The sequence below is a fragment of the Rhamphochromis sp. 'chilingali' genome (genome assembly GCF_963969265.1).
Source record: "Rhamphochromis sp. 'chilingali' genome assembly, chromosome: 20".
NCBI lineage: Eukaryota > Metazoa > Chordata > Actinopteri > Cichliformes > Cichlidae > Rhamphochromis > Rhamphochromis sp. 'chilingali'.
This window is the reverse complement of record NC_137947.1, coordinates 19,476,166-19,496,414: the sequence shown is the minus strand read 5'-3', so window position 1 is coordinate 19,496,414 and position 20,249 is coordinate 19,476,166. Positions and strand designations below refer to the sequence as shown.

The following is a 20,249-nucleotide window of genomic DNA, read 5'->3' as shown; positions in this document are numbered from 1 at the left end:
GATAGATAGATAGATAGATAGATAGATAGATAGATAGATAGATAGATAGATAGATAGATAGATAGATAGATAGATAGATAGATAGATAGATAGACTATTCAAATCCTAGGAAACAGTTTGAATGCGAGCATATATAATTGATAATTACAAGTGTGTGTCACAGTTTGTGGTTCTGCAGCTGGAGGCTGATGAAAAGCTGATCAAAACCGTGACTCCCACTGTGTTGAAATTGTTTGCTTCACCCAGCTAAAGAATAGCGATCAAGCTTAGCTTAAACATTCTCTGAGAACAGTTTCAAATGTTTATCTAGTTGGTGTATAAAAATCATGTGGTATTCTCTTACTTGAGAGCTTCTGTCCAGTTGTAAATTACCATGATGATGTCTAAATTAAGCAACAAAAAAAGAAAAAGACACATCGCTTTAAGGAGGGGATGCTCACCAGGACGCCTGGACATCTGATTGATTTTGATTTGATTTGATTTTATTGATTAGCATTCAAATTCAAATCTCAGTGAAAACAGTGAGAAAAAAAAAACAAAAAACAGTGAAAACAGAACAAAAATCTACCATAAAGAAAGAAAGCATGAGACAAGGCTAATCAAAAGGTATTGGCTGAAGCATTTGCTTATTACGCCAACCCTTTTCACAAAATATCTTTTTGTATGCAGCTCCTGTACACAGGGCTTGAAGAAAATAATAAAACAAAGCAAAAACCAAACAAAACAAACAAACAAACAAACAAAACAAAGAAAAAAAAAACTTTCCACCTTAGATAAGTAACTACATCAAAGTAAAGAATCAAGAGGTTGTTGTTTTTTTTCTCCTTTTTGTTCTTTTCATTCTTGATATATATATTTTTCTAATACTCTATTTTTAAACATGTTTTTAAACAAGGAAAATGAACTACACCTTTTTAAATCACTGTCATAACTATTCCACAGGTTAACTCCTCTAACAGAAACACATCTCTGTTTTATATTTGTCCTCATCTTGTTTTTCTTAAAGAAATCTGTTCCCCTTAAGTCATATTGACTCTCTCTGACTTTGAACAGCTTCTGAGTACTGGGGCAAAGCAAGTTATTTTGTGCTTTATACATTATCTGTGCCATTTTATATTCAACTAAATCATAAAATTTCAGGGTATTCAGATTAATAAACAAAATGTTAGTTGGTTCTATATAGTTTGATTGGTTTATAATTCTTATAGCTCTTTTTTGTAACTTGAAAATATGAAGAGTGTTCGTTTTATATGCATTACCCCATATCTCCAGACAGTAAGTCATATATGGAAGCAACAGAGAACAATAAAGTGTGTATAATGATTTTTTGTTCAGGACATGCTTTGTTTTATAGAGAATAGCAATGGTTTTTGACATTTTTGTTTTCACGTGGTTTATATGAGACTTCCAACTCAGCTTATCATCAATTATCACTCCAAGAAATTTATTTTCGTACACTCTTTCAATTTCAATTCCATTAACCCTTATTTTAGATACATTTTTCACTTGTCTAGTGCCAAAAATAATCAATTTTGTTTTCTTTATATTTAATGATAACTTATTTACATCAAACCAGTTTTTTAATATATTTAACTCCTTTTCCGCTGTAGTCAGAAGCTGTTCTAAGTTTTTACCTGAGCAGTACAGAGTCGTATCATCAGCAAACAATACACATTTTAACAGTTTGGAAACACTACATATGTCATTTATATATAATATAAATAATTTAGGGCCCAGCACAGAGCCCTGAGGAACACCACAAGTTACCTTCAACTGCTTAGATTTTACATTATTGAATTCGACATATTGATATCTTTCATCCAGGTAACTTTTCATCCACTTGTATGCTATCCCTCTTATGCCATATCTCTCTAGTTTATTCATTAATATAGAATGATCAATTGTATCAAACGCCTTTTTTAAGTCTATAAAAACACCAACAGTATATTCCTTATTATCTATTGCATTAGATATCCCTTCAACAAGTTCCATCACTGCCATTGAAGTGGACCTTTTCACTCTAAAGCCATATTGGTTATCACTTAGGAGATTATGCTTCTCAATATATTTATCAAGTCTATTAACAAATAACTTTTCTAAAATTTTTGAGAACTGTGGGAGTAGTGATATTGGCCTATAATTGGTAAACTGACATCTCTCTCCGTTTTTATGGATTGGAATAACTTTGAATGGGTTGAATCACCTAGACAGCAGTTTCCAAGGAATCCATTTTTATAAAAGACAAAAAAAAAGACAGAAGGAAAAAAACCATGGGGCCATTGTCTGCAAACATGCATGAATTTGCTATCGTAAAATGAACTTTTTCATAAAACGAACTCTCTTTTTCCTGCCTTTTTATGAAGTGTACCACATAAAGATGACATTTGTTAAAGGCTATACACTCACGCAGAGAGAACTCTCATTCATTGCTAACATTTCCTTTAACTCCAACAGGCAGGTCCGCAAAAACATAATTTAAAAGATATTTCATTTCTGAAAATGGATGCATATTCTATTGAAACGGGATATTAGGCTTGTACATAATGTGATCTTTGGCTGGGTTTTGTTCCAAAATAACCTGGGGAGGACACCTTTGTCATCATGGCTGCAATAGTAAACGTGCACTATGGATCACTTACGGTAAAAAATTCTTTACATTTCAAAGACTACACTGACAGTCAGCACAGAAGCAAATTACTGAGTCCGTGTCTAAAGCACATCTTATCCAGAAATAACTCTAGGTGTTGTTGATTACATTGTTTTTTTTACTAGCAGACCTGAATGTAAACACATTTTCACTGTACAAGAAATGATGCAGTCAATAATGAACGCCTTCAATATTGCACAGTTGCTATCCTCCTCGATCAGTTTCTGAATGCTAATTAGCACTTGCATTATCTTTTAATATTTAGTGCCTCCATAGTGTAGTGGTTTACACATTCGCCTAACATTCGTCTAACAAGCAAAAGATTCTCCCATGTTTCCTATGGGAGGAAACATAAATCCCTTCGGATGTGAAAATCTGTCAAATCAAAAACATGTGGAGCTACCTGCTGCGGTGACCCCTTGTGAATAAGGGAGCAGCTGGAAGCAGCTCTGTTGTCTTTTTAAATTTTGTGGTTATTCAAGTCCTTCTAAGTACTTCAAGTTTGGACCTGTAATGTTAAAATATTCAAATTAATGCATGATTCTCCAACAAAAAATGAATGCAATGATAAAGCAGGTAAACATTTACTCAGTACATTTGTCTCACACTGTAAAAATACCTTTACTACCCAAACCACTTATGAAAAAGTAGTCCAAGCTACATAATTGTTGATGTTATTCTTTTTGTAATTTAAATTATTCTGCTCCTAGTCCTAACTGTAGCTTTCAGCTAAATTTCCTGAGACCAATAATGGGGTCAGATCAAACACACTGTAGTTAAGCAATAACATCAATGCATCTGGCTCTCTGGCGGGAGTAAAATGAGGAAAACTCTATGCCCTGTAGCTCAAAACCTTTATTTCTTAGCATTTCCTCAAACTGTGAAAAGAATGAACTCTTTCAGATGTGGATTAATGATGCTTTTGTGATAATATTAGGCTGCTGTTGTTGTCCTGAGCTCCAATAAGGCAGATTCTGCCCACTGAAGGTTAAGCAAAACATTAGGAAGAATGAAGATTAACATAATGGTGAAGAAGTATGATAATAGGGAAATCCAGCTCACTGATTACTAAATTTGTGCTGAATAACTAATGGTTTTAAATTAGACCTCATATGCAAGAACCGAAGGTCAGTTAATTAAAGCTGCACCCACCTTACCTGAAATAAGCAGAAACTAGACTTCAGTACACAAAGTATGCATGTGGTAGGTTTCTGTTACTTACACGTTCACAGCATTTTACACACTGCTTCACTTCACTCACAGCAAAGCAGACACATCAAATCATATATTTGAACGATCCACTGAAAGGTTTGAGCTATCAATTGTACATAGCCTGTAGCACACTTTGCAGCACTGAAGGCAGATGTAACCTTTTAGTTTGAGCAGAAGGTTTTAGACAATGTTCTGTGCATGAGTAATGTCCTGACTGTCTTTGCTCCCTTTTTAAAGCTATTATGAGGACTGGAGTAATAAGGACAGTTGTGAAAGTAAACCAGACGTCAACATGGAAAAGACTAATTTCAGAGATGCCCTATACAGTGCTCTCTTCTTCTTCTGCTGAATTCTATTTAATTAAAAACACAGACTAATCCAGCAACATAGATAGCTGTCACCTCTTTCCTTTGTGTGCTTCTCACACTGCCGGCTCACAAGTTCCCATCATAAAGGCAGGAGCTCAGGAAGCATACGCAGTTTGTATTCAGTCAGTGTGACAGGCAGCAAAGCAGCAATCTTGTCTGTCGAAAGACAATTATTCCACTCAGCTGCCATGTTGTGCACACAAATGTGCTATACGACATCAGTCCCGAAATCTGTCACCTTGCAGTGAAATTTAAAGTCTGCGAACAAGTCTAAAAGATCCTCCGCGGATATTGTTTTTTTTTTTTTTTGAAACGATGATTTATTGATTTTGTCAAAACAACACGAACAGCAACAAGTCAGCACAGCCAAGCACAAAAAAACAAAAAACAAAAAAAACAAAGCAAATGCAGGTATATGAGTTACCAGTACACACGCCTGGGACAAAATATGTAAAGCGTTTCACATTCGAAGTCAAGGGAAACAATAAATAAAAAAAAATAAATAAATAAAAAAAAAAAAAAAAGGGGGGGGGGGGGGGAAACACAGACATTAATCAGTGTGTTTAAAAACAAACTGCGAGTCCCCTTTATGTAATAGCACAGTAAGGTCATGAGGTAGGTGATCAAGCAGAGGCTGCCATATGCTACAGAATGCATTACAATTGCCCTTTATGATGGCACTGAGGCGCTCCATCGGCAGCACCCTGAGCAGTTCTCTGTACCACTGTGTAACAGTAGGAGGCCGTCTCTGAATCCATTGAAACAGTACACATCGCCTCGCCAAATGTAAAAGTTTACTTAACAAAAGCATCTGTACAGAAGACAGAGAGAGCCCTTCTATAGATAGACCCAGAACGAACAGCATAGGGTTCAGTGGGATCGTTCGGTGGAAAATAGAGCAGAGCTCTATAGCAATATTCTTCCAAAATCTAGTAATTAAAGGACATTGCCATATGCAGTGGTAATAGGTCCCTACAGCCGTATTGCACTTCACACAAAGAGCAGAAATCTGAGGGTGAATTTTATTTAGGAACTCCGGTGTACGCTGTAGTCTATGTAAGATTCTGTACTGGCTTTCCTTTAGTCTGTTACAGGGAAACAATTTCATGGCAGATCTGAAAGTTTTGGACCATGCTTCCGCACCAACCTGAGCTTCGAGGTCGGTTTCCCACCGAACCCTGGCCTTATCAGTGGTTATAAAGTTCAAAGACAACAATTTCCCATAACAAAGAGAAATAAATTTCTTTTTTGTAGTCATTTCCTCGTTAACTTTGAGAAGAAAGCTTTCAACAGGGTTCAAAACTCGTTGATTGGCTGGAAATTTAAGGGAGTTCACATAATGCCTTACTTGCAGGAATCCAAAGAAGTGTTTCTGTGGTAAATTATACTTAACTTGAACTTGATTAAAGGCCATAAAACTACCCCTTTCGAACAGATCACAAATAAATCTTATACCTTTGGAATACCAATCATCAAATATATTAATGCCAATACCCGGGGGGAAAGCTTTATTCCTAGTTAGAGGCTGCAGTGCACTAGAGAAACCTCTTCTTCCGACGTGGGCAGTAATATCACGCCAAACCTTTAAAGTGGGCATCAAGACGGAATTAGTTCTGACACCAAGAGGGAGGTCCGCCAGGTCAGTGGATAAGAGACTAAGAGGTGAGAGAGGGTCACAGCACCAGGCATCTACCAATGGTTCGCCCCGGTGAAGGAAGGAATGTAACCACCCTGAGATTATTTGTGCATGGCAAGCCCAGTAGTAATATAAAAAGTTAGGCAGTGCCTGACCCCCCTCATCCGTGGGCAGTTGTAAAATCTGTATCTTTAGTCTAGATTTCTTCCCACGCCATATGAATTTAGAAAGACATCCCTCAATCTCTATGAATGTTTTTCTGTTGATCCTGAGAGGCAACATTTGAATGGGGTATAATATTCTGGGTAGCACATTCATCTTGATTAAACTTATTCTACCCGTCCAAGACAGGGGGAGGTCAAACCACCTATTGAGGTCATCCTTGATTGAGGCCACAATCGGCTTGAAGTTCAACTTGTACAACTCCGCTGTGTCTGCGGACACCCTGATACCTAAATATGTGAAACCCGTGGTCGACCACCTGAAAGGGAAATTAGGAGGAGCGTCCCACCTCCCCCCGTCACCCAGTGGCAAAGCTTCAGATTTATCATAATTTATCTTATACCCTGAGAAGAGGCCAAATTGGTTGATGATATGTGTCAGTGCAGGAATAGAAGTTTCTGGCTTAGTGAGAAAGAGCAACACGTCATCTGCATAAAGGGAAATCCTGTATTCAGTATTCGACAAGGTCACCCCACAGATCTCAGGATCAGTTCTTATAGCCTCTGCCAGTGGCTCCAAAGCAAGTGCAAACAACAGGGGAGAGAGGGGGCATCCTTGCCGCGTTCCCCCACCCAGTGGGAAGACATCCGAGACCGAGCCATTAACCAAGACCCTTGCAGCTGGGGCCCCATACAGCAGTTTGACCCACTTGACAAATTCAGATCCCAAACCAAACCCGTCCAAAACATCAAATAGATATTCCCACTCCACCCGATCAAATGCTTTCTCAGCATCCAAAGAGATCGCAAGAGCCCTATAATTGGTGTTCTGAGAGAACTGTGCAACATTTATGAGTCGGTGGACATTGGAGCGGGAGTATCTATTCTTGACGAATCCCGTCTGGTCAGGCTTTATCAGAACCGGCAGAACCTCCTCCAAACGTCTGGACAAAATTTTGGACAGAATCTTACAATCCACACTAAGTAGACTTATAGGTCTGTAGGATGTACACAGATCCGCGGGTTTATCCTTCTTTAAGATCAGGGATATATGGGCAAGGTTTAGGGTGGGTGGAAGCACGCCCCTCTCAAGAGATTCTGTATACATTCCCAACAAAGGACCCGCCACATGTTTGGCCATTTTTTTATAAAACTCTGGCCCAAACCCATCAGGGCCCGGAGCCTTCCCACTCTGTAAGGATTTAATTGCATCCAAGACCTCCTGCACCCTGATAGGGCTGCAAAGATCCAATCGACTTTCCTCTGACAGTATAGGGAGGTTAACAGTGTCAAGAAACAGTTTCCTGGCGTCTACAGTATTTTGACACTCAGGGGAATATAAGTCTTGATAGAACTCTTTCATTATTTTGCTGATAAGTTTAGCCTCAAACTGTAAGACACCTGCCTTATCTTTTAGAGAGGGTATTGCATAAGAGCCCCGTTTCCCTTGGGCAAGTCGGGCGAGCAAGCGTCCAGGTTTGTTGCCTGATTCAAATAATCTATGCTTCGCATAGAATATTGCAGTTTCCGCTTTCTGAGTTAACAGTTGGTCCAGGGCCGATCTAGCTGCATCCAACTTCCGAAGCACAGAAATAGACGAGGATTTCTTAAACTCCCTCTCCAAGTCAGTGATATCGCGTTCAAGCACTAATTGTTTGGCTAAGTTGCTCTTCTTTTTTGCCGAGGTAAAAGAGATAACGGAGCCCCTGAGAAATGCCTTACCCGCCTCCCATAGAGTAGAAGCACTAACCCCCGGTAAGTCATTTGTAGAAAGATAGAGTTCCCACTGATCTTCTAAATACTTTACAAATTTAGGGTCACTAAGGAGAGCTGGGTTTAGCCGCCAATGTCTAGACGAAGGGTCATAATAAGGTGGTGATAGCTCCATTGAAACTGATGAGTGGTCCGAAAGCGCACATGTGCGGATCAAACAGCCCCGAGTTCTGTCAAGGACAGATCCAGAAACAAACATGTAGTCAATCCTGGAAAAGGAAAAATGGGGGCGTGAGAAAAATGTGAAGTCCTTCACATGTGGATTACAAACTCTCCAAGCATCAAAGAGACCAAGATCTGAACAGAGGTCCGTTGTAGCCTTTGCCATTTTTGAAGATGGTTGAGATTTTGGTGGATTATAATCAGTTTCAGGATTCAAGCCACAGTTAAAATCCCCACCAATTATTACATGGTTCGGACACACAGGGGAGGTTTTTGCCAGAAAATTTGAATAGAACGATCTATCAAAAGTATTTGGTGCATAAACACTTCCCAATAGAATTAATTCCCCATATAGAAGCCCAGTAATCAAAATAAATCGTCCGTCCGTATCCCTTACAACAGTATGTAGCGTGAATGGTAGATTTTTATGGACCAATATTGCGACACCTCTACTTTTAGAGTTAAAGGAGGAATAATAAATTTGTCCCACCCAATCACGTTTGAGTTTTAGGTGTTCGGAATCTGTGAGGTGAGTCTCTTGCAGTAATGCAATCTGCACTCTATCTTTTTTGAGTAAGGAAATTATCTTGCGCCTCTTAATGACGTGGTTAATTCCCTTGACATTAAGAGTAATAATTTTAGTGTTACTCATTGCAAAAGTAATCTGTCATTGGACAAGAATCGTCAACCCAAGGCAAACAGAAAGAGCCATCATAATAAAAGACATGTGAAAGACTTAACCCATGGCCTGAACCGGCCGTGCTGACATGAACAAAACCATCACAAAAAGATGGCAAAGGAACCTTCACCCACACAACAAATTGCATACAATAACAGAATTAAGATAAACGTCAAGGTATCACGGACTAAAAACAGACAAACAAGAAACAAACAAAAATGAAAATGCCACCCACCGGGTGGTGTTACAAGCCCAGTGCAGCCAAAAGAAGTTTCACTCCACGGGAGAGAAGGAGAGAGAAGACAAGAAAAAGAAAAAAAAAACAAAGCAAAACCCCGCCCCCGCTCCCCAAACCTGAATGGAATCGGGTTACTGTCAGTTGTGAATCCAAATTAGAGACTGAGTAAACAATTAGGCTATTTTCCCCGTTAAACCGTCTCTGCCTCCTCAAACTGCGTTAAACGCTGCGGACTCAGGCGTCCAATGACACGGTCCCAGTTAAGTCCGGCAGTGCCACAGTTTGTACGGGGCAAGCATCTATTAATCCAGCGCATTGATGAAACTTTGTGCATCTTTAGGCGATTCAAACTTGTGCTCATTGCCATTGTAAGTCAGCACAAGCGTCGCTGGATAGCGCATCCTAAAGCGGATGCCCTTGTCGATTAAGGCGCGGCAAGAAGCATTAAATCCCCGACGTTTCTCACGGATCGCGTAGGAGAAATCCTGATGTATGAAGATCCGCTGCCCGTCGTGGTGGAGTTCGGGGGCCGCTTTCACTGCAGCCATAATCCGCTGTTTATCTCCGGAGTTGTGGAGCTTGATGATCACCGGCCTGGGGTGAGCACCCCGCGGGCCGAGGCCCCGGTGTGCGCGGTCAACTTTAATGCGGGCTTTACCCGCGGAGCTGTGTCTCAGCCCGAGTGTGGCAGGCAGCCAAGCCTCAAAAAACTGAGTAGGGCTCTCACCCTCCGCACCTTCTTTCAGGTTAATGATGCGAATATTGTCGCGCCTGCTGCGGTTCTCTAAGTCGTCCAAACCTTTTGCCATAACCTTAATCCTCCCCTCCGCTTCAGCCAGCCTCCCCGCGAGGTCAGTCACCCCATCTTCCATATCTGAGATTCTCTGCTCTGCCTCCGTGACGCGTTTGGAGACGTTTTCCAGCGAGGACGAAATTTTCTCCAGTGTCCCCGACAGTGCAGACAGTTTTTGGTCAATTACCTCACTGATGCTATCGGTCACCTCACGGACGAGAGTTGCGGTGTCCACCGGGGGCGAGGGCTGGTCGCCCATTGCTACTAGCATGTCAGTTTGGCTAGCATTGTTCATCACGACGGCCGTGGTCTTTCGAGATTGTATCTTCGTCTGCTTCGACATTATTTAACTTCCAAAAAGCGTATTTAGGACTGCTGAGTATTCCCAAAGCTCTCAGTCACTAGTTTAGGTAAAAATATAGACAGTAGTGCGCATTACACCGTGATAAGTACAGGTGGGAGCGGGAGCACAGTGAAAGCACGTCTTCTAGCCTACCATATTCACCGGAAACTCGGATATTGTTTTTTTAATGCACAATTTATTTTTGCTCTCTTTCACACAAAGTTGGCTTGTACTTACCACAGTTTTTCTTTTTCTGAGACATCTACAAGTTTTTTTTTTTACACTTCAGCCTCCTACCATGGCTTCAACAATGCGTAAAGAAAACAAGACTTGCAGCTCAGGGTTTAATGATTAGTTGGCTACTGGTTTATCCACAGAAAATGACTTTCTCCCTGTGACACAACTGCTTGTTTCATTTATATGAGCTAAAATCAAATGACCCCTGGGTTTGGGAGATTTTTTTGAGATCAAGCAAGTAATTTCAGAATGTCACCTTAGACTAAGATATTGTCATGGCCTCTTTTCACTATTTTCTGATTAAAACATTTTTGAATAATATGACAAAGTAATCAGTAAACGTAATAAATCTGCTAAAGTGGTGATGCTGAGGATGACTTTTTAGCATCATCTATCACAGAGACGTTACAAGCAAAACAAAGGCAGGAACTGCTTATCCACATCTGAACTATGCAGATAGGTCAGGCATTATGATCACTGCATTATTACTGTGAACTCGACAAAGGCAGAACAAGCACAGAAACACACATGTGTAAACTTGTGGAAGTGTCACTCACACACACACTCGTACCTAGAGAAAAAAGAGACCAGTTTTTTCCATTTTTAAAAAAGGTGTTCTGTATTGAAACAGTTGGACTTTGCTTGAGGTTTTCATTACAGTCGAAAGTTGAGGTTTTTAGCCAGTGTTCTCTGTGATTGAAATTCTCAGTCAGCCATCAATCTGCATTATAGACTGGTTTCCCCTTGTCTGGTGGGGGCTAACTGAAACAGATTGAGACAGCTCTTGCTCACTGCATCACTAATGGCTGGCAATGAAAGACGTCTCTGTGCAGTTGACCCGTATGTGGAACAGGATCACGTCGCAGCTCAGAGCGATGGGGAGAACGCAGCTCAATATAGGGAGTCTCTTCGGCATCACTCACCAGTCAACAGCATCCTCATCCTATTGACTAAATGTTGCCCAGAAATAGAATCTAATCACAGAGTTTGGACAGGCTCTAGTTCTCCTAATGGTCCACCATTAGCTGACTGGAACAAAGCCCAAAGTATAGAGAAATATAACAATATATTTTTGCTGTATGCACTGCATGGCAATAATGGGATCGTTATTATTGCCGTGACACCTGCGCACTCTTCTGTACTTATACTCAACAGCAGAGATCAGAGATGTAGCAAGACTGATTACTCACTCACCTCTGCTTTGAATTCTTCTCATTATTTTCTGTTATTCAAGCCTCCATTAACCCCAAGAAAGGGCCACAGAAAACAGCAGGTAAAATTTGGGGAATATGCATTTTCTCCATTCGGGTGTATTGAATGGATAATACAGGAGCAAAGCCTAAGTGAAACTATTTCCAGCCCATTTTGCAGGCAGGCCACAGCCGGGACTTTACCTGCATGACATAATTGACAGTGAACACAGGCAATCTTGTTAATTGATTACTCAGACCTGCTAATGGAAAATGCAAAGCCTCATTATCTTCCATAAAGCTCCTGTCAGTAACATTTCCTCACAAAGACTGCCAGTGGCAGACCCACTAATGTTTCCAGACTTCCCCCCCAGGGACCCCATACATCACCTTTCAGGCTGTTTTGATTCTGTGCATAATTACCAAGATATAAGATGATTATTAAATCAAATGTTTTATAATGACATACTATCTGTCACACTGTTGATCAGGAATAAACTTAAGTTACACCCAACCCCCATGCTTGTTTTTATTATTTTGTTGTTCCTTCCTTCTTCTTCTTCTTTTTTTTTGTTTTAATCCAGGTTGAGATGATGATGCGGGGTATTGGCCCCGCTCCCCTCTTGTGCAGGATTCAGCCTCCAGCTCCTCCTCTGATGCATCGTTTGCATCAGTACTTGGGAGCACTTGTCCGCGCGCTGCTGCACCTCCTCACAGTACATTCAACCACTTTACCAGGTGATGACAGACACTCGCTCAAGACTAAAAAAATGATATGTTTTTAAGTAGGAATCAACGTAGAATGGAGACGCGCCTCGGTCACTGCCTTTTTATCATTTTCTCTGAGTGGATTTGGATCTTTACCCTAACTTCCATCCTGGGCGGAACAAAAGCGGAGGTAAGGTGCATTCCGTCTTGCCAGCTGCCGCTCATTTCCGCAGCATTTCCCCGGGAACTCTCGGCGCTGGATTTGACAAATTTTGGAGAGGCAACAGCTGAAGAGTTTCTTAGATTTACCGAGGGGTCGGTCACCCCCCGAAACGAAAGGCACTACGATGCAGAACTGACCGCGAGCGAAGAAAGTTCGTCCAAAGTACAGCCACGGTTTGGGGGAAATATCTCAAGTTCTCTGCATAAAGGCGCCCCAAGCAGTAACCAGAAACTTTCCCAATCTGAAGTGTCTTCAAGCGTGTCCTCCCCCTTTCTCAGCAATGTAACCGAGAATAACACAGACGATGGGGGAAATAAAATTGGTGATGTGACGGAAAACGAGGACAGGAATGTGACCAGTTGGAGACGTAGTGCGAGGAGCACAGAGACTTGGTCCGGATTCAGACCCGAGGGCGGGGAGGATGCCTCGGTTTCGGACCAGGAGGAGTTTCACCTCACAAGTTCGACATTTGCGCTCACCGAGGACACGGCTCATAACCAGGCGATGGTGCACTGGTCCGGACAAAACAGTAGCGTAAGTAGTTAATGTGCTCCAGATTTACGCACGGACCTCTTTTTGACGCAGTGTGGTCATCATTCATCCACAGGTCTTACGTGGCAGTAAGACTCATTCAGATGCGTCTGAAAAACGCGATGAAAGATTAAAACTGAGAGCTTGCAGACTTTAAAGGAATCAGTCTCTGCCTTTCAACCTCTCCCTTGCTCTCCCTCTCTCTTTTTCTGTCTGTCTCGCGCACGCGCACATACACGGGCACGCACACCCTATTTATGCTGTTGTTTATTGATCGGCTGACTTGGCAGATATGGTAAAGAAAAAGAAAATAATGTTAAGGGGATTATGCCCCATTTGCTCTTTTGTGCGTGTTTCTCCCATTTAGTCACTCACAGAAGCTCATTTTGCTTTTCCCCGTTTTGGTCAGTCACTCATTTGTAAGTTCTCTGCATACATATTATTTGCAAGCTTAAATCAATTAAACTATAATTCTCCTACCACCCATTATATAAGAATGGCTCAGATAAAGTATAGGACGAAAGTTATAATAGCGTAATAATTAAGAATCAATATAATTACAATCATGCAAAGAACCTAAACCTGGAGTCCTTTAGACTAAAAGACAAATTAAGGATAAATGAAGCATGAAATAACATCATAATACAATGACATGCTAAAATAAGGACTTGGAGACAAATGGATTTACAGGTTGAAAGATAACAGAATGCTCAGTGGGGGTTATTCCCTGATATCCAGAGGGACATACTTTCTACAGTTTGGACAGATCCAATTTTCTTGGGTCTGATTGTGGTTCTGAACTTCAAACAACCTACATGGAGGATGTGAGTAAATGTAAAGACACTTAAAACAACAGGGAGCCTTGAGGATGGAAGCTGGTGAAACACTGTCGTGCTTTATAGACAAACAAGTTATTTAATATCTGTAAAATATATATGGAGCTATACCGAGTTCAGCTAAAACCAGAATCACTCAGTGTTCTCTTCTTCTTGTTCTGGTCAATATCACAAGAACCCGGATTTGAATGATTTATAATTGACAAATCAAATTCTCAGCAAGACCACTGAAATACACAGTAGGCTTGTCTAGTCTACTGAGAATTAAGCACAAACTGGGTTTTTGATATGGCAATATTACTCAGCTGAGAGAATTACAATTTTATGGTGTAATATAATGCTATGATCAAAGTCCAACACACTCTCACTAATGTCTTTTGCTTAGGCTTGAACTGTGGAAGCAGAGAGCTAAGATTTTTGGACAGTACATCTCTTGTGGCCCTGAGGCAAAGCAGAAGTATTTTTACCTTGCTTGTCTTTCATGAGTCTCACAAAGTTATTACTCATCAGACTTATTGTATCATTTGGCTGCACGGATGTGCATAATTCTGTGTCATCAGCATAGCTGTGGAAAGTTCCTATTTGAATACATTACCTCAGTATTGCTCTGCTTTGACTTTAGGGCAGTTACACCTATTGGCTTTTTTGCTCATAGTTCTGATAAGGATCCTCTCTCCTCTGCACATAAACACTAGTTAGGATGCCAGAGCCAACTGGTGGTTAGCCGAGTTTAGCAGTAAGCCTGGAAACGGGGGAAACTGTTTCCCCAGCTTATCCAAAAAGTAACTGGTATGATACATCTTGTCTACAACAACAGCAGAATATTTTTGCTTTGTGGGGTGACTAGAGTGATTTCTGAACAGTTTCCCCCCAGTTTGTATTCATTATGCTAAGCTATAAGCCTCACAGCACACAGTTTTCTACCTCTTGCCAGGAAAGTAAATAAGCTTATCATCCATAATGCAGTATAGTTACAGTATAAGATGGGGAGTATCTTGGGGTACCAAAGATCCAAAAGTCACACAGTAATAAAAAGTGATTAAAGTGCTTTTTTGTGTATTTTTGTCTGCTTTTAATTAATAGTATTAGTTATACTCCAAAACCTATTATTGTATTAAGTCATTTTCAGCAGGATTTGGCACTATCGTCTTCACAGTTGCATGGCGAACTTTCTGCTTCAACAAATTTCCCCCTTATGCAGAATCTCATCTCGCCTACTCACAGTCTAATGTGTTTGTGTGTGTGTGTGTGTTACTTGCCACACCCTCTCCCCTTCTTTCTCTCTTTCTCCATGTGTGTAAGTGGAGGCCAGGTGGTCAGTAAGAAAACGTGTACATTTTCCAGCTGGTCTACTTTTTAAAATAAATCTATTTAAAGCAGTAATCTATTTCAAAATGAAGCCTTGTCCTAATTAAACATCTTTGCTTAATCTATTAACACTTACAGTTTAGTCATAAGGGCTTTAATCAGATTCCCTGGAAACAAGAAGACATTTAGTATCACACATCACAGGCCTAAGCAACCTTGTCTTACAGGCTGAATAACACATTTTGTATTATTGACTGTCATACAAAGAAAGAAGAACCGTTTAGGGACCCGTGTAACTCAGTTTGTATGGGAACCTGCTTTGAGAATTTACACAGTTATCACATTATATTTGTCGTCCATGACATTATATTTTTAGTAGTGCTCAAAAATGTAGATATTTGTTTGTTGTGCTTGCTTGAAAACTCTGACATATAATAACTGATGAAGCATTACATCTAAAGAAATTCAGTCAGTTTGTACGGTTTGTTACACACATTGTCCGAGCTTGATGTCGACATGCCTTGATATCTAGTTTTTCTGTCCAGCTCAGGCAGATGCTTTGGTACTTATTTGCTGAAGCCTAGTTGATGGATGGTGCCATTCATTTATCATTTGTCCAATTATCACGGTTCACAAACGAAGCTGCAACATCATTTCAGCTTTTCAATCAACACAAAAAAACAGACAAAATCAAAAGTAGTGCTCAGTCCACGCTGCTAATTCATGTGGTTGTTGTCTGTCACATTTAGCATTTCAATACCAAGGCTGCCTTCATTAGAGTTGAACAATTTAACTGTAGCGGTTAATTAGCAAGCTTCAAGGACTCTATTAAGAAGAAACTGCAATAAATTGAGATATATTTGAATGTTTGCTTCACGGTGAATTGTAGTGTAGCATTAAATAACTTTCAATGGTTTACCTGCATTAGAGTATTTCAATAAACTCTTCAGCACTGGGTTTTTGAGTGGAGCCAAGGGCACAACGTGTTTTGCAGGAGGAATTATAACAGCTTAAATATCCACAGGTGAATAGTGTTTGATAAACCATATTTGCGTTAGACTTTGTCGCTCTTTATTTGAACAAACGAGGTGTGTGTATCTCCAACAGGCTGCTTCTTATAGTCTGCTTGCATCTTTTTCAGTGCACTGGGTCTCTTCCAACACGTCCTCCGGATAAACGATTGTGATCAATCTGTTGTTTCAGCCGTCATAGCACAAGTCATCACCATTCCTGGCTTGAGACAGGGACGCTGGAGTAAGACTGTTATCTAATTTTCAGAATTTGCTTTAAAATAGAGCCTTTTAAAACATTAAACACATATTTCAAAGTTTCATTTTGTAGGTTATAAGGGTGCCTAAAGGTAGTGACTCTCTCATTTAACAGCTGTTTTCCAGGGGAGGACTGTCTCTTCTCCTCTGTTCAGTAAAATAGAAAAAGCATCTTAGCTGAGAGCTTAGACTGAATTTTGGAATCTACAATATGGATGGAAAAATTGTGGGTAAGGCTTACAGCAAATATTTCAGGTCACTGGCTTATAGAACATGTATAAATTGGACAAAACGTATACATCCAGAGAGCACAGGTAAACCAGCGATATATAAGGTAAATCAATGAAAACTTGCAGTTTTAGTCACACTATATAAAATACTTATTTTAAAAACATGCTTGCTGTAATTTATAATGGATCTTTTCATGGCAGCCATGTGGAAAATCAGACTGGAATTTTGGTGAGCAGTGTTGCTAAAAGTGCAAGACAGGTGACCAGAAGTTAATCAGGTAAATAATCGGGCATCGTGAGTCCCCATCAACTAAACATTTAACTTCAAATGATGTGGAAAAATCACAAAAACTGTGCGACAGAGGCAGCACTGCAAATTACTTCTGCAGAATATTGCAGGATTGGGCTGTGTGGGTCGCACCCAATTTATCTGAACAAACGATGTGTTAGTTTAATGTTGAACGTTGTAATTTTAGAGGGTATGATGTTCAGGTTGCGTGTTGTCCTTGTGTTCGAATGGCTTCATTCAGGTGCTCTAGTTTCCTCCCACAGTCCAAAGACTAGCAAGGTGAATCGGAAAGTCTAAATTGCCTGCAGGTGTGAAAGTGCTTGTCATTCTGTTTCCCCTGTGAGGCTGTCAAACCTGTCCCAGGTCTTACCCAGGTTACACTGCACTCAGAAAAATAAAGGTGCCAACTGGAACCAAAAGTGGTTCTTTAGACTGATGCCATAGAAGAACCTTTTTTGGTGCCACAAAGAACCTTTCAAACAATGGTTCTTTGAAGAACCATTTCTTTCAGTGGTTCATTGAAGAACCTTTAAAGGTGCCCCAAAGAACCATCAAGAAATGGTTCTTTGGGGCACCTTTAATGGTTTTTCAAAGAACCTTTTTAAAAATGGTTCTTTAAAGAACCATTTTTAAAAAGGTCCTTCAAATGGTTCTTTAAAAGAACCATTTTAAAGAACCTTTTTTGAGTGGTTCTTTAAAAAACCATTTTAAATCTTTCAAAATAAAATGCATCATAAATTGAATTTGAGTAGGGTAAAATAAATACGAGCACAGCATAGACATATATTAATGGTTTATTGTCATTTTGTAGTTACCAAAAGACAAAAAGGCATTTTAGCCCTCAGCACAACATCACTACTAATACATGTCACATATTAGTGTTTTAAACAGTAATAATTAAATATATTTGCTATACTATAAATAAATATATATAAATACTATAGCTACAGATAACACAACAAATAATACATGTATTGTTTAATTAATAAAACATCAGAAAGTGATAAAACACATTAGAAATAGCAATAGCTTCATAACAGACCAATAAATCAACACATTTTCATCAGCAGATGTTTGCATGTTCAGTAAAAATATTTCAACAAGTTTATGATTAAAATGATCAATGAACTTTAGCATTACACCATGTAATGTACGTTTCATGTTGTACTCATGGTCCTTTGTTAGTCCAGTTTAGGACAATGTCTCTGACGTATGTTTCATATCAAACATATGTCATATCAAAACAAGCCCACACCTGCAGTTGTTTCAGTTTTTCACTGGTGTTTCCTGGTGTTTCCAGTCACTCAGGCGGACATCCATATCAGCCAACCAAACGACAAGCTCCTCCCTTTGTGCTTCAAATCCCTCCCACTCTGAGACAAGGAGCTGAAAGAGAGAGAAAAGAGTCAATTATAAAGAAGAGAGAAAAGTGAAACCCTCCTCAGAAGGTCTGACTCGCATACCTGCAGTTGACCTGTGATGGACTCCAGTTTGGCGTTCACGTCATCCCTCGCCGATGCCAGCAGCCGAGTCTGCAGGGTGCCCTGGAAGAGCTGAGTTAATGTTCGACTCCTCCTGGTCAGGCTCTCCAGCTGGATGAGCCGAGGTCTCCCCTCTCGCCGCTGCCTCTGAACACAGAAACACAAATTGCATCTGAAGCAGGAGGTGCAGATTTTTTGCTATTCTTTTCTAAATCCAGGCTAGATCACGTGGAGGTATTTGGAAAACTTTTTTGGCCAGTGGACGACTGTTGTCTTGCAGAAAGTCAAATCAAACATATGCGATACACAATCAATTCACAAGAACACATTATAAAAAATAAGTCCAGTTCTTGCCTGATTTCAAATGAATTCTGCATCAAAACAGGGTGACAGAAGTAAAACGAGTGCACAAAGCCTCACTTTGTACAAGCCTGCTATTACAGTTCTCCTCTATGCAGACGACTTTCCTGTTTTCAAGGCACAACTTGGATCTGCTGTACGAATCTTATGGATACACACTAAATGAAACAATAGTGTGCATGACTCCAGATTCTGATCCCTCATCCTAATATGGTCCCAACATAGCAACAGCAATAAAGCAGATGCTGAGGCTAAAAAAATACAAAGTCCATAAACCAATGGCTGACGTGGGTTTTATCATAAGGGTGATAAATATACAGATTTCAGTCTGTCTTAGAGATTTGATGTTCATTTACCTGCAGATGCACTATACGTACCTGCTCTGTGGTTTTTCACAACATTTTGCACATCACTATTTAATACAGGAAGTACGTGAACTAAAACAAGTCATCTTTCTTTGTGAGAGGACCATATTAATGAAACAAACCTCAATGACATCATAGGGATCCCTAAAGATGCTCCTGCTGCTTCTCTTCCTCCTCATCCTAAGCTTCCTTCTCCTTGTCCTCGCCTTCCATCCAATTGTAATTCAACCTAATTGTGTTTCTCCCCCTCCTCTTCCTCATTTTGTTGGAGCTGTGAACACAATTAATGTGAATCTGGATTAATTTGTGCAAACAAGAAAAATCTACAGCTTTTTGGTCAGAGGTGCTCTTGTGATTTAAGCCGGGTAGAGTAGATTTATGTGTTGATGCTACCTGCTTCAGCTCTGGCTGCTGAGTGATATTTACACCCTGGCTGGATTACAAACTTTAACCATGTGCTGAACTTTGGCCCAGCGTTGATACCTCTTGTTAGTATAACGACCTCTTCTTAGCTTGTATGTATGATTTATGATGGTGGATAAATGAAATATACAAAAAAAATGAACTATATTACAAAAGAACATCTATCTTGGAAACATCAAATGACCGGAGCATAACTTGTCAACTAGTCCGAAACTAAGTTATGCAGGAACAGTCAAAGACACACCTTCTCATGTCACATTTCTATATAATTAGATTAGACAATAAAGAGTTATCTAATCTAATTATTCATTCAAAACTCTTATGCATAGCTGTATTTTATACAGCTCATACAGAATTCAAAGTACAGGTTCATGTGAGTATTTAATGTACGGCTCAGATCTACAGAATTTCAGAGTTTCTAGAGCAGACACAGAGCTCACAACAGGCTTCAGGCGCCATTTTAGTGACTTTAACAATATATTACATTTTAATAATTTCGGTCTAGCTGACATTAGGTTATGTACGCAGCACGCAATTGAACCACATATTTTAGAAGCCAAAGGTTCAAATTAGCTGGGAGCAGCTTCACTTAATTATAACAGTGGTTTTGTTAGGAAAACAGTTGGATACTAAATTGCGCTGACCTCAACGGCTAACGTATCTAGCTAATCGCTACTGTTAGCACAACATTAACAGCAAGCTACAATGACGAGTAACAAAAACAAAACAGTAATAAGGTTTTAATGAAAATGTTTTACCTCTTCCAACAGTCCCAGAATCCACAGCTT

The 20,249-nt window shown here is 40.0% G+C and overlaps 2 protein-coding genes across 2 annotated transcripts in view; one reads left to right on the top strand and one right to left on the bottom strand.

Annotated features, from left to right (window-relative positions):
- Positions 1 to 12,110: 12,110 nt before the first annotated feature.
- Positions 12,111 to 20,249, top strand: part of LOC308388897 (VPS10 domain-containing receptor SorCS1-like) — a 56,788-nt gene continuing 48,649 nt past the window's right edge. The window contains exon 1 of the mRNA XM_080869869.1: positions 12,111 to 12,904. Coding sequence (XP_080725995.1) covers positions 12,215 to 12,904 — 690 coding nt within the window. The 5' untranslated portion in view covers positions 12,111 to 12,214. The remainder of the gene's footprint in view (positions 12,905 to 20,249) is intronic.
- Positions 18,099 to 19,538, bottom strand: LOC308388760 (uncharacterized protein; the record flags this gene model as incomplete). The annotated part of the gene is made up of 3 exons (XM_080869656.1): positions 19,161 to 19,538; positions 18,296 to 18,460; positions 18,099 to 18,218 (listed from the first exon to the last, which is right to left on the bottom strand). The coding sequence occupies exons 1-3, from the start codon at positions 19,215 to 19,217 to the stop codon at positions 18,099 to 18,101; spliced, it is 342 nt and encodes a 113-aa protein (XP_080725782.1). The 5' UTR covers positions 19,218 to 19,538.